The 18034-nt window shown below is 46.0% G+C and overlaps 1 protein-coding gene across 1 annotated transcript in view; it reads left to right on the top strand.

Moving 5' to 3' along the window:
• The first annotated feature begins 4652 nt into the window (after positions 1-4652).
• TMEM178A (transmembrane protein 178A) overlaps positions 4653-18034 on the top strand; it is a 51124-nt gene continuing 37742 nt past the window's right edge. The window contains exon 1 of the mRNA XM_022574014.2: positions 4653-9071. Within this exon, the coding sequence (XP_022429722.1) occupies positions 8672-9071 (400 nt within the window). The 5' untranslated portion in view covers positions 4653-8671. The remainder of the gene's footprint in view (positions 9072-18034) is intronic.

Here is an 18034-nt window from a genome sequence, read left to right as displayed (position 1 = left end):
GGTCCTACCTCTCTATACCAGCGGTCAGAGGTGAGATGGTAATTTGTCCTCAAGCTTTCATCTACTTCTCCACTTGAGTGACCGTCAGTGCCACGCGGCACCCATTCATTTCAGGGGCTCAGGTGTGGCTGTGGGGAGGTGTGTACCAAGTCCTGCCAAACTGGTGACTCCTTCCAAAAGAACAGGATGGTTCTCCAAGCACCGTGCGCAGCAGATGACTACACGCCACAGTGCCTGATGAAACACCGGCATGCCGCGAGCTGTAAAGAACACGACACATTGTTCTGTGTTCTTCGGAGTATCTGATTCATAATAGCTGTTCACATACTGGCTAATGATTACCTGGACTCAAATAATTTTTCAAGAGGCTTATCCAAAACAAGAACTGAAGAAAACACCAGAGTTGTCCGGGGTGGTGATGTCGCTCTCTGAATTGGGGGAAAATGCCTCCAGACCTGGGTTGAATTCACATATTCGGGGTCATTTGACTCAATCTTCGTCCCCTGGTGACATTCCAGATGTGAATCTGGAATGTCGACTTTGGTCACGTGGGCAAAGTTTGGATCTCTCATCACTTGTGGAGAGCTGCCTCATGGCTTCTAGGAGCCGCATCGTGGCTGGGTCTTGGGTCCTTCCTGAGTCTGCCTTTTTCTGCCTGCCCCTTTTTAGAGGAGGCTGTCTCTTTTTCTCCTCTCATCCAGATACTGTTTACAGCTGGCTTAATGTCCCCCTGTCCTCTCTGGGCTTTCCCAGCCCCTTGCATGGGGAGGGGACATCCAGGTTCTACCTAGGTTCCCCTAATGTGTTTTGTTTCCATAAAAATGGGCAGTCATTTTCTACAGAGGCCTTTCTCTCTAATCCATTTAGAGACCTTGAGGACTGGAGATACTTTATCGTACTCTGGCAGTTCATTTTGGTTATTTACAAAACACCATTGAGGGCTTCCCTGGTGGCGCAGTGGTTGAGAGTCCGCCTGCCGATGCAGGGGACGCGGGTTCGTGCCCCGGTCCGCGAAGATCCCACATGCCGCGGAGCGGCTGGGCCCGTGAGCCATGGCCGCTGAGCCTGTGCGTCCGGAGCCTGTGCTCCGCAACGGGAGAGGCCACAACAGTAAAAGGCCCGTGTACCGCAAAAAAGAAAACACCATTGAACCCCTTTATGGCCTCATAACAAAACAGCCTATTGAAAGAGCATAATGGTTTCTTGCACTTTTGAACGCCCATCATTCCACCAATGCTATAGATGATTTATGTTTGCAGGAGCCTTATGGTAAGCCTCCAGGCTTTTCACTGGGGTTCAACCCTTGGGAGAGTAACGTTCTGTACTGCACAAGGGTCATGACCTGCAGATGTGAGCAGCCACCAAATATTATTGTTGGAGATGGTAAATAACAATCACAACAGCTGCCATACAGGGCACTTATTACACGCCAGCCTTTACATTCACTGTGTTGCTAATGCTTTATTTTCATTGTGTGTTTGATTCTCATAGCAGGTCTATTATTACTCTGATCCCCATTTTATAGATGAGGAAACAGAAGCTTGGAGAGGCTAAGCAAATCCTACTCCCCACAAAATAATCACATAGAATTTGAGCCCAAGTCCCTCCAACCCCACAGCCCAGACTCTATATGTCTTGTTGCTATGTCATCAGAGCATATCGTCAGACTCCCCTGCCTTGGCTTTGGGGACATGCATTTTCTTGGCTTCCTTCCTACCTTCCTTCCTGGTCTCCTTTGTGGTTCTTCCTCCCCCCATGGAGGTTTTTTGTTTTTTTTTTTTTTTTTTCCCCATGGAGGTTTTAATGCTCCAGTGTCTTCGAGCCTGCCTTGACCCAAACCTACTAGTTTTTCTAGCCACACTCTCCCCTAAGCAATCTCACCTAGTTCTGTGAATTTAAATATCAACATGCATTTAACACCTATCTGCTGACATTCTACAATCGAAATCTTCCCTTCCAGACTGCTGCCCTTACTCTCAGATTCATACATCCAATTGAGATTTCTAAATGGCATCTCAAACTTAACATGCCCCAAACAGAATTTTTTACTTTTTTCTCAAGAATGTTCCACACCTCACTTCATGATACCGCCATTCAAACACTCAAACCAGAAATGTAGGCCTGGTTCTTGATTTTTCCTTTTCCTCATCTGGACTCCCAGTAATTCCATGAGTTCAACCTCGACCCACCTCTCTTCCTCCACTGCTGTGTCTTTAGTCTGAGCTACTAACATCCCTCGTCTGAACTATTGCAATAGCCTCCTGACTGGTTTCCCTGCTTTCATACTTGCCATCCCCAGCCCCAGTTCATTTTTCACTTAGTCGTCTGTGACGTTTAATATATGAATCAACTCGTGCCCCTCCCCTCCTTAAAACCCTGCAAAGGTTTTCTTATGACCGAAGTCCAAACTTCATAGGATGCCCTTCTAGGCCATGTGTGAACTGGCTGTTGACCAACTTTGCCGCTGAATCTCATACTGCTCACTGCCTCATTCACTACTCTGTAGCTACAGTGGTGTCTTTCCAGTTCCCCAGTGATACAGAGCTCTTTCATGCCTCAGGACCTTTGCACTGGCAGTTCCCTGTCCCGGGAATGCGCTCTCCCTGGCCCACAGGTGCTCACTACAAACAAGAATAGTAGGTTGCCTCTCCTACGAGAATAAGATGAATAATAAGTAACATGAAAAAAATCATGGCATCAATAACTTATTTAGCTATTTGTATTTACGACATTTAAATGACGTGGGCTTAGGCTGTGGGTTTTCTGAAGCATGTTTCTGTGTTTATGTGGATGGAGTAGGGAAGAGTGGGAGGAAACATATTTACCATGTGGTAATGATGACTCATTAATCCTGAGAGGTAGATGTTGATATCCCTGGTTTTCAGAACTTGCTCAGAGTAACTGACTAAGGATGAGCAGGTAAGAAGTAGTAGGTCTGGAATTTATAGGTCGTCTGACTCCAGTGCACGTGTATCCCCCAGATCCTGGTGCCTCTGAGTAGATACAACTCAGAGATGAGGTTCAAGGGTAAGAAAAAGGAGAGACACCTGGAAACAATAGATTTTGTTCACCTGGGCAGCGTCATCAGAGAGAGTAGATACCTATCTCAGTTATGTCCAGCTCTGCCTTGGTTGTCAAACATGGCCTGAACGAGCTGAACTAGCCCTCTACTTAGAAAGCCAGTATCCAGACACACAGATAAGGCGGGGAATACAGTTAGGTATGGCAATAATGAGCCACCATCTGCTAAAACATCACACTCTGAGTGGGACTTAACATGGTTTTGGGTTTCTTTGAACGTGTTTTTTTTTTTTTTTTTCCACCATATGTGCTTAAAGGCTCCGAAAAGGAAACAGCTTAATCCAGGAATGTGAAAAAGAACGGTGACATTCCGTGGTGTGTCAGTGAAATGAGAAACTTATCAGGCACCATCTATTTCAGGGCTTTGTGGTATTTTCTGGTTCCAGGCTTCCAGTTAGTGACAAAATGGCAAGATGAATTACCACATGTGTGGGGTAGAGAGGAGGACCATGGTAGGTGCTACTTCTAAAATTTACTTTTGGCTTTGCCCCGGACTAAATTGACACATATACAGAAAATGCCTTGTTTCCTCCAAGGCCTCCCTGAGATAGCGTCTATCTACTTGGCTTAACCATATTCTTCCCACTGGAAATTGATCTCCCTGCACTAGGTTTCCCTGTTGAATTTTGTCTGCACCTCTGCGACAGCACTCAGTCCAGGCATCCCTCTTTATAGCCTCTTGCATTTCTATCTTTCTCCTCCACTAACCTAAAGCTCCCTGAGGGCACAGGCCATGGGTTTTGTTTCATCTTTGCATAATGCAGTGGGACCCAGCACAATAACTTACCCTGGAGGTGCTCAAGAAATGTTATTGAATTAAAATAAAATTGTTAGAGGGGAACAGTTTAGAATGATCATGTTAAAATAAGATATCTCAATTATTTGCCGAAATGACATATTGTAGATCAATAACATAATTGACTCTATCCTTACATTAAATTCTGGAAAAATGTCTGATAGTACCATGAATAAACCCCTCCTCTTTTTGAGAGCCAGTGTGTGGTTTTGTTTTGGTTTTTTAATTAATTAATTAATTAAATTTAGTTATGGCTGCATTGGGTCTTCGTTGCTGTGGGAGGACTTTCTCTAGTTGCAGCAAGCGGGGGCTACTCTCTCATTGTGGTGTGCGGGCTTCTCATTGCGGTGGCTTCTCGTTGCAGAGCACGGGCTCTAGGCGCATGGGCTTCAGTAGTTGTGGCACGCAGGCTTAGTAGTTGTGGTTCGCGGGCCCTAGAGCACAGGCTCAGTAGTTGTGGCGCACGGGCTTAGTTGTTCTGCGGCATGTGGGATCTTCCTGGACCAGGGCTTGGACCTATGTCCCCTGCACTGGCAGGTGGATTCTTAACCACTGAGGCACCAGGGAAGTCCAGTGTGTGGTTTTGGTTAAACGTCATAGTGTAAATTCTACGGAATTTAAATGTTTGAGATGAGGAAAGATATTGCTTTTGGTTTTAGCACTGGGGCAAAAGGGTGAAAGCCTTTTAGAATATTCATGGCTAGCATGGTTAGCTTAGCATAGGTATGTCAATAAATCATTGCCATAGCTCTGTGATAATTGGAGATCTCTCTCTCTCTCTCTCTCTCTCTCTCTCTCTCTCTCCCCCCACCCCGTGTGTGTGTGTACCTTTTTGTAAGAAAATATTTAAGAACTTTCTGTGTAGAGAAATACGATGAATGTCATAAAGCACCTAGATATTATGATAAGTGTGTTTGGAGAAGGCAAAAGTGTTTTGTTTTCTCAATATTTAAACATGGCCAACACATAAATTGGGATGTTTAAATGCTACGGGAATACTGACAGTAACAAAGAAGGACTCTAGTGTAATATAGAGGATAATTCTCTCTAACCTAGAAAGGAGAGTTGGGTGCTGAAGGATGACGTCATCAAAACAACATTGGAGGAAGATGCATTTGGCATCAGTGTCCAGGATAACTTCAGGATGATCTGCCCGTGAACCCAGCTGTCCTGGAATCACTGGGGCCAAGGAGGGAGCTGGAATAATAATCCAGATGTGAGGTGATAGAGGCATAGTGATAGCAAGTGGTAGAAATGAAGAGGAAAGATTGGCTATAAAGGCATTTAAAAGGAAGAATCCCTACCACTTTCTGAATGCGATAGAGAATTCTAAAATATTGGGTCTGAGTGTCTTGACTGACTTGTCAACACCAGAAAGAGAGAGGAGTGAGGAGGGGCAGTTGGACCACAGGGAAATATGAGTTGACCTTTAGACATACTGAGTTCTACAACACAGTGAAACGCCCAGGTGGAAATTCTCTAGCTCTATCCCTGTCGTTTTAGGACACTGTTATTCTCCAAGGGAGATATTGGTGATATCAGATCTGGAGATGGCAAAGGGAAATATAAGACAAGTGAAGAACAAGCTAAGTTTGAAAACGTTGAGGGCACGGCACCGCCCTCAGCACTGCTGAGACATGCCTCGGTGTTCTGGTTGGGTATGTGATCTCCCATCATCTTGACTACCTGCCAGGCTAAATGCCCTCATACATCGACTGTGCTCTGGCTTAGACTCCTGCTTCTCCTCGCCTGCAAGTATTTAGCTTGTGGTCAGGGATTAGAAGATGTCAACTTTATGACTTAAAAACACAGAAGAGCATTCTTCTTTTACAGTGGGCTCAAGTATGGAAGCCTCCAAATCTGTCGGGTAGATATGTAAGTCAGACTTATATTGAGTGTCATGCCAGTGTCTCTGATCTAGTCCTCTTGGTAAAGTTTAACTCATCCTTTGAGAGTTAACTCAAAAGTTACTGCCTCTAAGTAGCCTTCCTGACTTCCCCAGGTGGTTGGTCTTTTCATTGTCCACGTTGCCACACACTTTGTTCTGCTTTGTGCTACAGTGCACAGAAAAATCTATGTGTCTGTCTCTCACCACTAGACTGGGAGCATCCAGAAGATGGGAACCATTGATTCATCTTTGTATTTCCCACTCCCTTAACAGAGTGGGGCTCATGGGTGATAGTTCATTGTTGGAAATATCCAAAAGATTTAAGAACGTGGATGGAACGATATGCAGTTGCTGTAGCAAAACCTGTATACACATCATATGTCACATCCCGCTGATGCTGTTAATGCTACACCAGCAGAGGCAGTGCTCTCATTACATGCTGCTGGCCCATATTTGTAACGTGTGACATTTTTTATGGAATACTGTCAAGGGTAATCCATCACATGGTAACCTTTGGATTATATGCTGAGACTGGTCTTCAACATAGACATAAATGAACTTCAAGGATCGTGCTATTTTCTGAGAAGGGTATGATCAAGGGTTCTGGCTAGGAAAATGAAGCAGAACATTATTTTCTTTTAAGTTAAACATAAGTGCCTGAAAAAGAGGTTTCCTTCTGTCAGCCCCAGTCGGGGCATGGTTATTGTGTGAAGATAATCAGATGGCTCTGAAATGTGGCAGAATATTTTTTTCTTAGAGTACCTCAGGGTTTGAAAAGGGGGTGAAGAGCTGCTAAAGGTTTGACCACCCTTGGAACTTGTAGGGTTTGTAATATCTTTATCTCAAGAGGTGTTTTAAAAAATAAAAGGACACATGACAACTTGTAGATGTCAGCCGTGGGCTCACAGTTAAAGATATTCTCTCTGTATCCATAAAGATTTAGGAATTTACACATAGTATAGAGAGAGTATAAATAAAAGAGAGCTTCTAAGTCTCATCATTTTTGTGTAAATCCAGATAAGACTCCTTTGATGAGCTTAGCGGTTCCTGTTAAGGAAAAGCTTATAGGTGAGAGGAACACTAAAATTATAATTCTTTGTCTTCCTTAATTAGACTGAAGCTCACCATAGATCTTGCTGAAGCTGTGATAAAATTCAAGTAATAATTCACATGGTCAGGTCAGCAGAAATGGGCACGGGGCATCCAGTGTGACTGAAGGATTTGCTTACGTGATCTATCTGTGAACGGAGGTGCTCAGGAGAGGTACACAGTCTTCATGGGAAATAAACCCTCTGAAGATGCTGAGTACAAACAGCAACGAAAATAAATCCCAGCAAGTTTCTTATATCACCCTTACAGATGTCATTTCAGAGGAAATATATAAATCACATTCATACCAATTGATGTGGGGCACTAATTAGTAAGTCCCATTAAATCGTGGAGTAATGACATTCAGCATCTAATGAATGCCTCACCATCTTTTGATCATTAATATTTCACAGCATAAGAACACAAGAATTGGCATCCCTGGGCTCACGCAGCATGGTTTTCTGTCTGTGATGTGGCCCCAAGGGCACTAAGTGGCACGAGGGTATTGCTCCTTTGTCGTGAGGCTGCACAACACAATTAACTCAGGACCCTGAGTCCTAACGTTTCCTCATTTTAGAAAATGTGAATCTGCCTGCCATTCTCCGAATTAACATCTGCGACTGCCCAGTGCCCTGGAAAACAGAAGCAAGCTGAGATGTTGACTTTGCTTCGCTGCTGACCCTCACAGTCCATGCAAGAAACTTGCACAGGAGATAAAAAACAAATCATTCCTCTGATTTATTACTAAGGGCTTTCTTTATTCAAAGGCAGTAATCACCTCACAGAGCAGGTGCCATTGCAAGGGCTTATTGATCCTGTGCGCTTCTAGAAATGCCAGGAGGCCGTCACTCCGGCGGGAGATGGAGGTGGTCAACGAAAAAGAAGTCCATCTCCGAGCAGGCTGGAGTGGGAGAAAATCTCTGGCCCTAGAGACCTACGGCTCCAGTGACGCTCGGTGCCTTTCTTTCAGAAAGAGGGGCTGGAGCGAAGAGAGCGCTGAGAGGCTGCCGTGGGCAAGTGAGAGAGAAAGGGAGGATGACAGGGAGACAGAGCTGCCGAGGGGTCTCCGAGGCTGCATCCTTCAGGAGGACGGAGAAAGGGTCTTCGTCTCCAGATCGAGATTCCTAAGAGTTAAATATCACCACGCAGCCCGACCCGGATGGGATTTGTTTCTGGGTAGAAAACGCGACACTGATCAACATCAACTTGGACAAGTGACAAGACTAGGTCTGATGTTGGTGGATGTCTTTTCAGGTCGTTGGAGGGGAGAGGACGGCAGGCAGTGTGCTCGGGGGTAGCTGGAGAGAAACATCGCGTCCAGGGCAGCGACAGAAAGCGACAAGGAGGAGGCCAACAGAGGGACGAAAAGAGAGGGAGGAAGAGTTGAAGAAAAGTAGGGGGAAAGTAGGAAGAGGGTGAAGAGGAGAGAGGAAGGGACGAGGGAGAAGTGAGGGCGGCGAGGAGGGATCCACAAGGGAAGGGGGATCGCGGGAGAGCAGGGAGGACGGGTTGGTCGCGAGGTGCAGAGCGGGCGCAGGGGTGCGCGGGGGTGGCGGCGCCGGGAGGGAGGCGAAGGGGCTGCGGGAGAGGCGGGGGGCGAGGGAGCGCTCGAGGTTCGGGGAGGCGCGGAGCGGCGGACCGGGGAGGGGCGGGCGCGCGGTCGAAAGGGAGCCGAGGAGGGAGCGCGCCGGGCCGGGAGCCGAGGGCGGGCGGGAGGTGGGGGGCAGGTGGGGGAGCGCGGAGCGAGCGGAGGCCAAGTGCATTGTGTCTGGCGGCGGCGCGCGAGCCCACCGGCGGCCGCGGCGGGGCGGGCAGCCATGGAGCCGCGGGCGCTCGTCACGGCGCTCAGCCTCGGCCTCAGCCTCTGCTCCCTGGGGCTGCTGGTCACGGCCATCTTCACCGACCACTGGTACGAGACCGACCCCCGGCGCCACAAGGAGAGCTGCGAGCGCAGCCGCGCGGGCGCCGACCCCCCGGACCAGAAGAACCGCCTGATGCCGCTATCTCACCTGCCGCTGCGGGACTCGCCCCCCCTCGGGCGCCGGCTGCTCCCGGGCGGCCCCGGGCGCGCCGACCCCGAGTCGTGGCGCTCGCTGCTGGGGCTCGGCGGGCTGGACGCCGAGTGCGGCCGGCCGCTCTTCGCCACCTATTCGGGCCTCTGGAGGAAGTGCTACTTCCTGGGCATCGACCGGGACATCGACACCCTCATCCTGAAAGGTGAGCGGCGGGCGCGCCCTGCGCCCCGGGCGCCCGCGTGTGGAGCGCAGCCCGCGGCTCCCCAGGGGCGCGCCTGTCCCCGCGGCCGCCTCCCCGCCGCGTCCCCGGCACATTCTTTCGTCTCCCCCGCCGCCTCCTTTCTTTACCCCTCCCCTCTCTCTTTCTTTCCCCGTCCCTCCCTTGTTCTCTCCCGCTCCTCTTTCTTTCCCCGGCTCTCTTCTTTCCTCTCCATCCTCCTTTTCCTTTTCCCGTCTTCCCTCAAGTCTGGGCTTCAGCCCCCCGCCTCTATCTCCTTTGCTTCCTTGGCCTCCTTTCCCCGCTCTTCTCGCCTCTCGTCCTTCGCTGTCTTTGTACACGTGCCTGACTTGGAACGCACGGGTCTGTTTTCTGGACGCTGCTGCCCGGGAAGGTAAACATCAAAAAGACCCGACCTTTCCCAGTTGGGCTCCTTCCCTTAAGTTGTACTTTCCTTTTAGAAATACCTTTGAAGGAAAAGTGGTGCAAACCTCAGAAGAGGAGGAAAAGGGCTTTTTCTTGTATTGTGCTGATGTTGGTAGCAGACGGGACTGATGTGGTATGCCAGCCTGGCAGGCTAATGGGGAGCTCAGTAGGCGGGAGGAGCCTTCCTCTAAACCCCCGAAGTGCAGGGTTCCTTTGGGTTAGACCTCAGATAACATTAATGCATTGGTGGAGGCAGCTGAATGCCGATAGGACATCTACTTTTTTCCAACCTTCCTGATGACTGGGCACACCATCCTTAGGCTAGTCACACCAGGGCGAGGAGAGTGGAAAACCGGTCCAAGCCTTTTAAAGAAGAGCTTTCCGTATTTGCACATGGAGTCTCTACAGAATCACTCTCTCTTAAATTTGTGATACCTCGTAAGGCTGTTTTTGTTGTTGTTTTGTTATTTGACACTGAGTTGTAGAGCATCAATTTGCTCTTCTGAGGTCTAGGTGACACCTGGCTCCCATGTGCGTAATCAGATCGTTTGAATTTTTTTGGTAAATGTCATTCATGTAAGAATATTCAATGTGACAGTCCTACTGCTGAGGCTTCCTTCTAACTTTCCGAGCTTGACCCTTATTACAAATTCTTTTTCTCTGAGATGGAAAAAATAAAACAACCCACCTTCTTTCCTGGGACTCATTATTGCGAAAAAAGAAGACGCCTAAAATCAGTACATTTAAAGATTTAGTAGCCATTCAGGAAAGCAAAGAAGCAGATTTGTGTTGAATTCCGGTTTGGAATGGAATTACGTGGAAAGGAGGGGGTTAATAACATGTTGGCCTCAGAGTGTTGTTCGTTGGCGTATTCCTCATTTCTCAAACATGTCAACTTCTTCCTTCCCATGGCTAGCTCAGCTGGGGACTGCCATCTGAAATCTGTCTGTGTGTGGAAGGACTCCAGCGCTCTTGGGGGAAGCAGATACACTAACCTTCCTTTGGGAAGGGCGCTGTATTCTTTCCTCTCCTAACTCACATCCAAATCTGATTTCTCCTCGTGAAGATGCTGCATAATTAATTTTGATAGTAGCATAGTACATGAACAAACTGTAAAAGCTGAATTTGGAGGTTCGGTTATGGAATGCTCGTTTAGGCAAGGCAATTTTGAAAGCTAAGCAGTGTAGTCTGTCTTTGGAAATGACAGAACTGCATTTCCTTACGCTCTTCCTCTGCCGAGAGTATTTGATTGCATGTAAACTGGATATAGAATAATGCCTGAAACAGCAGGGTAGAGTTCATTCAATCCAATGGCAGGCAGGAGAGGGTGTCCCACAGGACACTTGCACATTCCCCACCTCCCCACCTGGGCTGTCTAGCTGAGGTGCCGAGCTCCAGGGAAGTTCAGAATCGAATAATCCTAGAGGCTGAAGGGACTTTAGTGGTCATTCAATCCAACCTCCCCCGCACTGTTGACTCCCTTCTTCTACATCTTTCTGACAAACAGTTGTCCAGCCTAGCACTTTCCTAAGACAGAACTTGTGTGCTAATTAAAAGAATTATAGTTTTCTAGTCATAAATGCAAGTTTGTGTTAGAACGATCTCAGGGCTTCCCTGGTGGCGCAGTGGTTGAGAGTCCGCCTGCCGATGCAGGGGACACGGGTTCGTGCTCCGGTCTGGGAGGATCCCACGTGCCGCGGAGAGGCTGGGCCTGTGAGCCATGGCCGCTGAGCCTGCGCATCCGGAGCCTGTGCTCCACAACGGGAGAGGCCACAGCAGTGAGGCCCGCGTACCGCAAAAAAAAAAAAAAAGAAAAACGATCTCAGATTTGTAATACTGATGGTGTTTAGCTAATCCTTTTTGTAGGATACTAAAGAGTTCTAGGTTGTCATCAGAAGACCTGGGCTCCATTGCTGGCTCTACTGCTAAATCGCAGGGCTTCCTCCAACAAGTGTCCAGGCCTCCTTGGCCTTCAGTTTTCTAGTTCATAGTAGGAAGGCTCACTGTTCTTTAGGGGATTTTCTAGTTCTAAAATCTGTCATTGTTGTACTAATAGCAATGTAAATTTAGCTTCCTGGGAAGTTAACGCCCTGACATTATTGACATGAGGAGTTTGGATGAAATGACAGACGTTCAGTACGTTACGTCCTTGATCATAATTTGTTGTTTGGGAGATGGCCAGAAGGGCCTCAAGTACTTTCAGTATTGCTACTCATCTACCTTGGGCTACCTACCTAACTCTTCTAGATCTCAGTTTTATCATCTGTGAGATGAATGGGTGAAATGAACAGCTTTAAAATTCTGTGATTCTAAGAATAATTTCAACAGATGATTTTGACACCCATGTTAGGTAAACATTATTACCTTTGTTTTGGCATCTGTGATATGAATTTGGCATTTGTGGTGTATTTTGACATCTGTGGCTGTGGTATGAATTTCTTAAATGAGCCCTGTATAACTAGAAATCAACATGACATCTAATTAAAAAATTTGGACAACTAGGGTCCCACATTTCATTCTTACTTTCTTCTCTGAACTACCTTATGAGTCCTAAGATTTAGAAATGTTAACGATAGGAAATGAAGAAAAGTAGACTCAGATGGGAGAGTGGGGAGGGGTGGAAAGGGCCACAAGAAGTGCCTGACATACTTAATGAGCTTTTGAGGGAAAAGGAGGTCAGCCTTTCTTCGTGTGGACTTAGAGCACAAAGCCAGGAGGTGGGGGCTTCCCTGGTGGCTCAGTGATTGAGAGTCCGCCTGCCTATGCAGGGGACATGGGTTCGTGTCGCGGTCCGGGAAGATCCCACATGCCGCGGAGCGGCTGGACCCGTGAGCCATGGCCGCTGAGCCTGCGCGTCTGGAGCCTGTGCTCCGCAACGGGAGACGCCACAACAGTGAGAGGCCCACGTACCGCAAAAACAAAAACAAAAACAAAGCCAGGAGGTGGGTGAAAGTTACAGAGGGGAAAATGTAGAGTTGATAATATGGAAGACCTCTCACAATTGGAATTGTTTGCATTTCCTGGAGGCTGGGAAAATATTTCTGAGAGATGTAGAGGAAAAAGAAACAGACAATGGGGAGAATAAGAGATTGGCTTAGAAGTGCAGCATATAGGCTCTGTAGTGTTCATCTACTTAAGAGAAATCACATGAGCCAGAAGAGCAGCGGTCTCATTGGGACAAGTATTTGGGAAAATCATCAAACTCTGATTGTCACCCTTTCATTATGATTCTGTTTACTTCTAGCCCAGAGTGACCCTAGAAGGTCTCCCCTAGATTGGACCTCCAACCAGTACCTTCAGTAAGAATGGAGGTAAAGTTATAGATAAATCTATTAAGGACCAAGACTAGAACTCGATGCTACTCTCCCAGGCTGACGAAAGACCAGCCACCAGCACAGTTTGCATACCGTTGTTTTTCTTCTTACTGTATTGACTAATCCACATTTCACTATCTTGCCCACTGGGATAACGTGGGAACTTACAAATGCTGTAGAGATATTAAGTTCACACTATATTATCATAGTTTACTATCCAATAAAACAAATGCCCATCGAAAGGCTGTTATGTGCAGGGTCATATTAGGGAGATTTCGGCTGCACATGTGGGGATTCTTTTGTGTTTGAGCTGGTCAATTGACTAACTTATTCTTCCATACATAGACCCTTCTTACAGTTAACTTTTGTTGCTAAGGAAGCTTTGCTTGTCACAGTAAAGACAGTCTCTGATAAGTATGCAAATGAAGTCATCCTCCACCCAGCAACAGGGGGGCTAGAATAGTTGAAGGAGGCTTGTGGTAGGAACTTGAGAGAATGGGTTTAAAGAGTAGGTTCTTGGGCTTCCCTGGTGGCGCAGTGGTTGAGAGTCCGCCTGCCGATGCAGGGGACGCGGGTTCGTGCCCCGGTCTGGGAAGATCCCACGTGCCGCGGAGCGGCTGGGCCCGTGAGCCATGGCCGCTGAGCCTGCGCATCCGGAGCCTGTGCTCCGCAACGGGAGAGGCCACAACAGTGAGAGGCCCGCGTAACGCAAAAAAAAAAAAAAAGAGTAGGTTCTTTATTCCTTCATTCATCCAGTTTATTCCCTCAATAAATATATATTGAAAGCCAGGTATTGTTTTAGGTATAGAAGATACAGGATTGAACAAAATGGATAAAAACGCCTGCCCTAATAGAGTTTATATCAAGTGGTGGAGTTATTTTCTAGTGGATTATACAGTCATTACTCTTAGTAGGCTGTGGGAAGAACGCTGTGCAAGCTGCTAGAGCTGGTAAGTATGTGACAGAAAATACAGTGCAGAGTGATGGAGAGCTGTACCCTTTGGGGGACGCCCGGCCATTCTGTTCCAAGTGCAATTCTTAGGTTTAAACTACTGGTTGAACAGTAAAATAGGAGGACAGATGGAAGGAGACTCAGTTGGAAACATTCTATAATGCTTCTTTCAGTTACTGAAAACACTGAGTTTAATAAATAAACATTGAAGAGTCTTGTGAATACATTATGTGGAACTTTGGAGAAATTAATTTTGAATAGGAGTTAGTCATTGAAATGATATCAAAAGTGCCAACTGTTCTTACTAGCCTTAACTTTAATTGGAAAAAAAGTTTTAATTAAAAAATTTCATTAAAAACAATTAACACTATTTTTCAAATAGATGTACTTTGTTTATGTAAACCAAATCCTAATATTATATATTGCCTGCAATAAACAAAAGGAGAATGAATGTTGTAGTGTTTTGTTTTTATGAAATTAAAAGTGATAGAATTTCAGCAATGTGAAGATTCTAATTCTGTAGGCATACTGTTAACCTGCATAAATCATTTGGGATTGAATTCTTGAAACTTGAAATACAGTATGTCCTTGTGGTTTCAGAAGCATTTTTCCTTTAATGAGATAAACAGAGACATCAAAGACAGTAGGACATAAATACTTTGTCATTTCGCTCTCTGCAAGTAAAAGAAAGTAGGAGGATTGGTAGGAATTCATTGGGTCTCTTCTTCACTCTGCTAGTGATATATCTGTTTCCCCTGTTGGCTTATTTTCCATGAAATTAATAGTCTGTACAGGACACACTACGTTCTACCTAACACAGAAATAGATTGATGATTTTCTTCAGCTCATTTGTAGACCAAAGTATCATTTGTGTTAGAATAATTATCTCCCAAGAGCAGAGGTATCTGGGAAATCTGAGAGGCAAACACTGTTTCTCTTCTCTGACCCATTTGTTCACATACTGTTCTCAGACCTTCTCTTGGACCAGAAGATGCTGCTGGCAAAGGGATTCCTCAGTTTTGGGGGTGCTGGGGGTATCATTAAGACTTCCTTTTTCTTTCTTTACTTCTCAAGGCAGGGGTCTCCAAACTTGTCTTCAGCCTCACTCTATGTAATTTATATTTATTCATTTTAAAATTAGGTGCATGGACTGTCCTGACATACACATCATGAAACACAGACAAAAGCAAACCTTGAAGGGATGGGGTAATAAACGGAAAAAGAAGTTCAACTATTTTCACCCACACGTTCCAAAGGACTGCTTGTGTACCCCCTGGCATGTATGCACTCCTCTTGGAAGACTGCTATTCTCACTGCACATCCGCACAGCTGAGTTTCTCCTCTGGGCAGAAGGAGAAGGATTGTTTGTTTACTATCATGGCTGACCTCTGTGGTGGGTCTCCCAGGCCACCGTTGTATCACACGTATTCATCTTGCACAGGGGAGAGAAGAAGATGCATTTTATTTCTGTATCATTTCTGACATTAGGCACAGCATTACCCAAGTGTGATACCCTATGTTTCAACACATCCTGTTGCTAACACTCCTGAAGGTTATCTTGCATAGAAATTAGAGTCTTACTCGCCTCTCTGCTATCAAAAAAAAAAAGATACTTGCTTCCATTCTTTCCATCTGCACAGGGAAGTCACCTTTTAAAAGTGATTCATAAACACAAAAGTGGTTGGTGCTTTAAGTGGTTTGTGATCAAAATTGCCAGAGTCAGTGCCATTTGTATCCACCATGTCTCATGGATAACATTTAGCAATGGCCTTGAGGGGAAAAACGGAAGAGTTTTTTGGCTATGCCATAGAAAGTTCACAACCAGTTATACCCGAGTGGCTGTGATTTTTTCCTTAGCTCCTGATTTTTCTTTTTCAAAGCTCAAAATGAGCCGTTAAACCCCATCAGGCAGACTGCTCATAATTGCAAGTGTTCTTGATTACCACAGAAGATATGCTTTTGTTTGGGGAGCATCTGTAAGTTACGTTCCACTGAGGGAGTAACCGAGTCTCCCAGTGTCAATGCTAAATGGGATAGCATGGGGAGTGGCCACACTGAAGGAATTTAGGCAGGTCCTAGGGTTTTCCCAACAGTTACCAAGGGTGAGCGCTCCTTTCCTCTTTGAGCCCGCCTGCAGTGTGGTATACCCCAGGTTACTGACCTTTGACCTCTGCCAAGCAAACTGTGACCTCGGGTTGACTGTGTCCTTATTCCTGAGTCCATCTTTCTTGTGTCTGTCCACCTTGTCTTTCAGAGAGATTCCACTGTCCTTCTTTGACACTCAATTGTGTGACCATCTGAGGCCCATTTTCCTGTATTATTTGCTGGTTAAAAGAATAAAAATAGGGCTTCCCTGGTGGCGCAGTAGTTGAGAGTCCGCCTGCCGATGCAGGGGACACGGGTTCGTGCCCCGGTCCGGGAAGATCCCACGTGCCGCGGAGCGGCTGGGCCCGTGAGCCATGGCCGCTGAGCCTGCGCGTCTGGAGCCTGTGCTCCACAACGGGAGAGGCCACAACAGTGAGAGGCCCGCGTACCGCAAAATAAATAAATAAATAAACCCATAAGAAAAACCCACTACACCATTGCTATTGTCTAAAGCTTTGCACAACTGGTTGTAAAGATTTTTATCAAAATAAAGGCGTTTTTCAGTAGAAAATGGACTTTATCTTCAAAACCTGGTAAAATTTATGATGGTTTATTTTTTCACTTTTTTACAGTGTTTACCTGTGGTTAAAAGTGATTGCAGTGATTAATCTGTTTTATTGTAAGTTTTAACTAAAAGGATGTAGCTGAACTTCTTGGAGCCTGAGAGAGCCCACATCGGCCCTCTTGAAGCTGACAGCCTTTGTTTGCTGCAGAGTACGGGGAAACTACAGGCTGCACTCCATCTTTCTTGTAACTCAGCCAGATAAGCTGATTGCAGACCAAATAATAATGTCATGGGGACACCCATCAGGGAATGCATTAGCAAGTGAAAAAAGGGGAACAATACAAACCATATTTCAGTTTCCGTTATCTTGACTGACTGAGGACACACTGAATTATTTTCTGTAATTTGCTGGATGTCCCCCAGTGTTCAGACTTTTTAAGTATTTTGTTCATGGGAAAAAATCAATCAACTCATTTCTCCTTCAAGGACCAGAAGGTTGTAATATGTTCCCTTTTGGTTTCTTCGGGTTATTTGATACCACATAGGTAGACGGGGAAGCGATTCCAGAAGTATGTGGGAAATTCTGGATGTATAGATAATTCCAGAAGGCTTCATTGTCCCTTTACGACAGGTACCTCAACTGTAAATCAACACTGATGCCTCCATCTGCCATGCCAGTAAGCACTGACTTGTATCCTTAGCGTCTATAGCAGGCAGGATTGGGAGAGTGGGGCGTGAGGGTAGGGGTGGGAGGCTGTATGTGACTTGGATCTCTCTTGTCTACATTTTAAGGAATTTTTGTTTGGTGCGGGGGATGTAAACATTTGCTTCACTCAGAAATCAGTCAACAAATGTTACTAATGAGTGTTGAAACGAATTGCTTTTGCAAAGAAGAGGCTGCTCAGTGAAAAACACGGGTGCGGTATCCTCCTTGCCCCGTGAGGTTGTGCTTTCTCCAAGGACCCCCAGAGTAGTGAGGAAGAGGGTCTGAGCAGGCGGATGGGGCTGTTGGTTAATTTGAGTTCGAATGCCATTTCTTATGTTCTCACAATTTTGAAAACTGCTTACAGTCATGTTTACAGTTGTCATGGAATTTTTCAGCATGGGCATCCTGTTAAATGGTACTCAAGGAGGTTATCCTGAAAAGCAACAGAATCGATCACTTGTCATGGGTTTGAAAAATTATGGAACTCATCATCAGAGAGACAGTTTGACCTAGCGGAAGATAAACTGTAAGGGGGGAAGAAACTAAAAATACAATGGTCAATGATAATAATTGAGTGTGGGCCAATTGAAGCTCAGTATGTTTGTTTTATGCCCCTGATACTTAATCACTTATTCCAGGTGATTTAATCCTTAGCATCTAACATATTTTAGGGAGAGTTTGTTTGGTGTTCAGACAATGGAAGTGTTGGTTGAAAGAAGCTAAAACGAACAAATACTAGACAAATAAAGAGCTAGGCTGAACTAGAGTGGCAGGAGAAGCGACAGTGACTGCTGACAGGAACGTTTCTGAAAAATACTGTCTTTCTGTTCGGGTGTTTGAAACAAACAAAACAAAAAGGGCACAAGGAAACTGTTTACTATTCAGCAGTAAAAGATAAAA

Source organism: Delphinapterus leucas, chromosome 13 (assembly GCF_059928025.1).
Source record: "Delphinapterus leucas isolate spDelLeu-1000000601 "Yukka" chromosome 13, BTC_Dleu_Yukka2, whole genome shotgun sequence".
Lineage (NCBI taxonomy): Eukaryota > Metazoa > Chordata > Mammalia > Artiodactyla > Monodontidae > Delphinapterus > Delphinapterus leucas.
The sequence above is the reverse complement of the archived record's forward strand: the minus strand, read 5'-3'. Positions and strand labels throughout refer to the sequence as shown.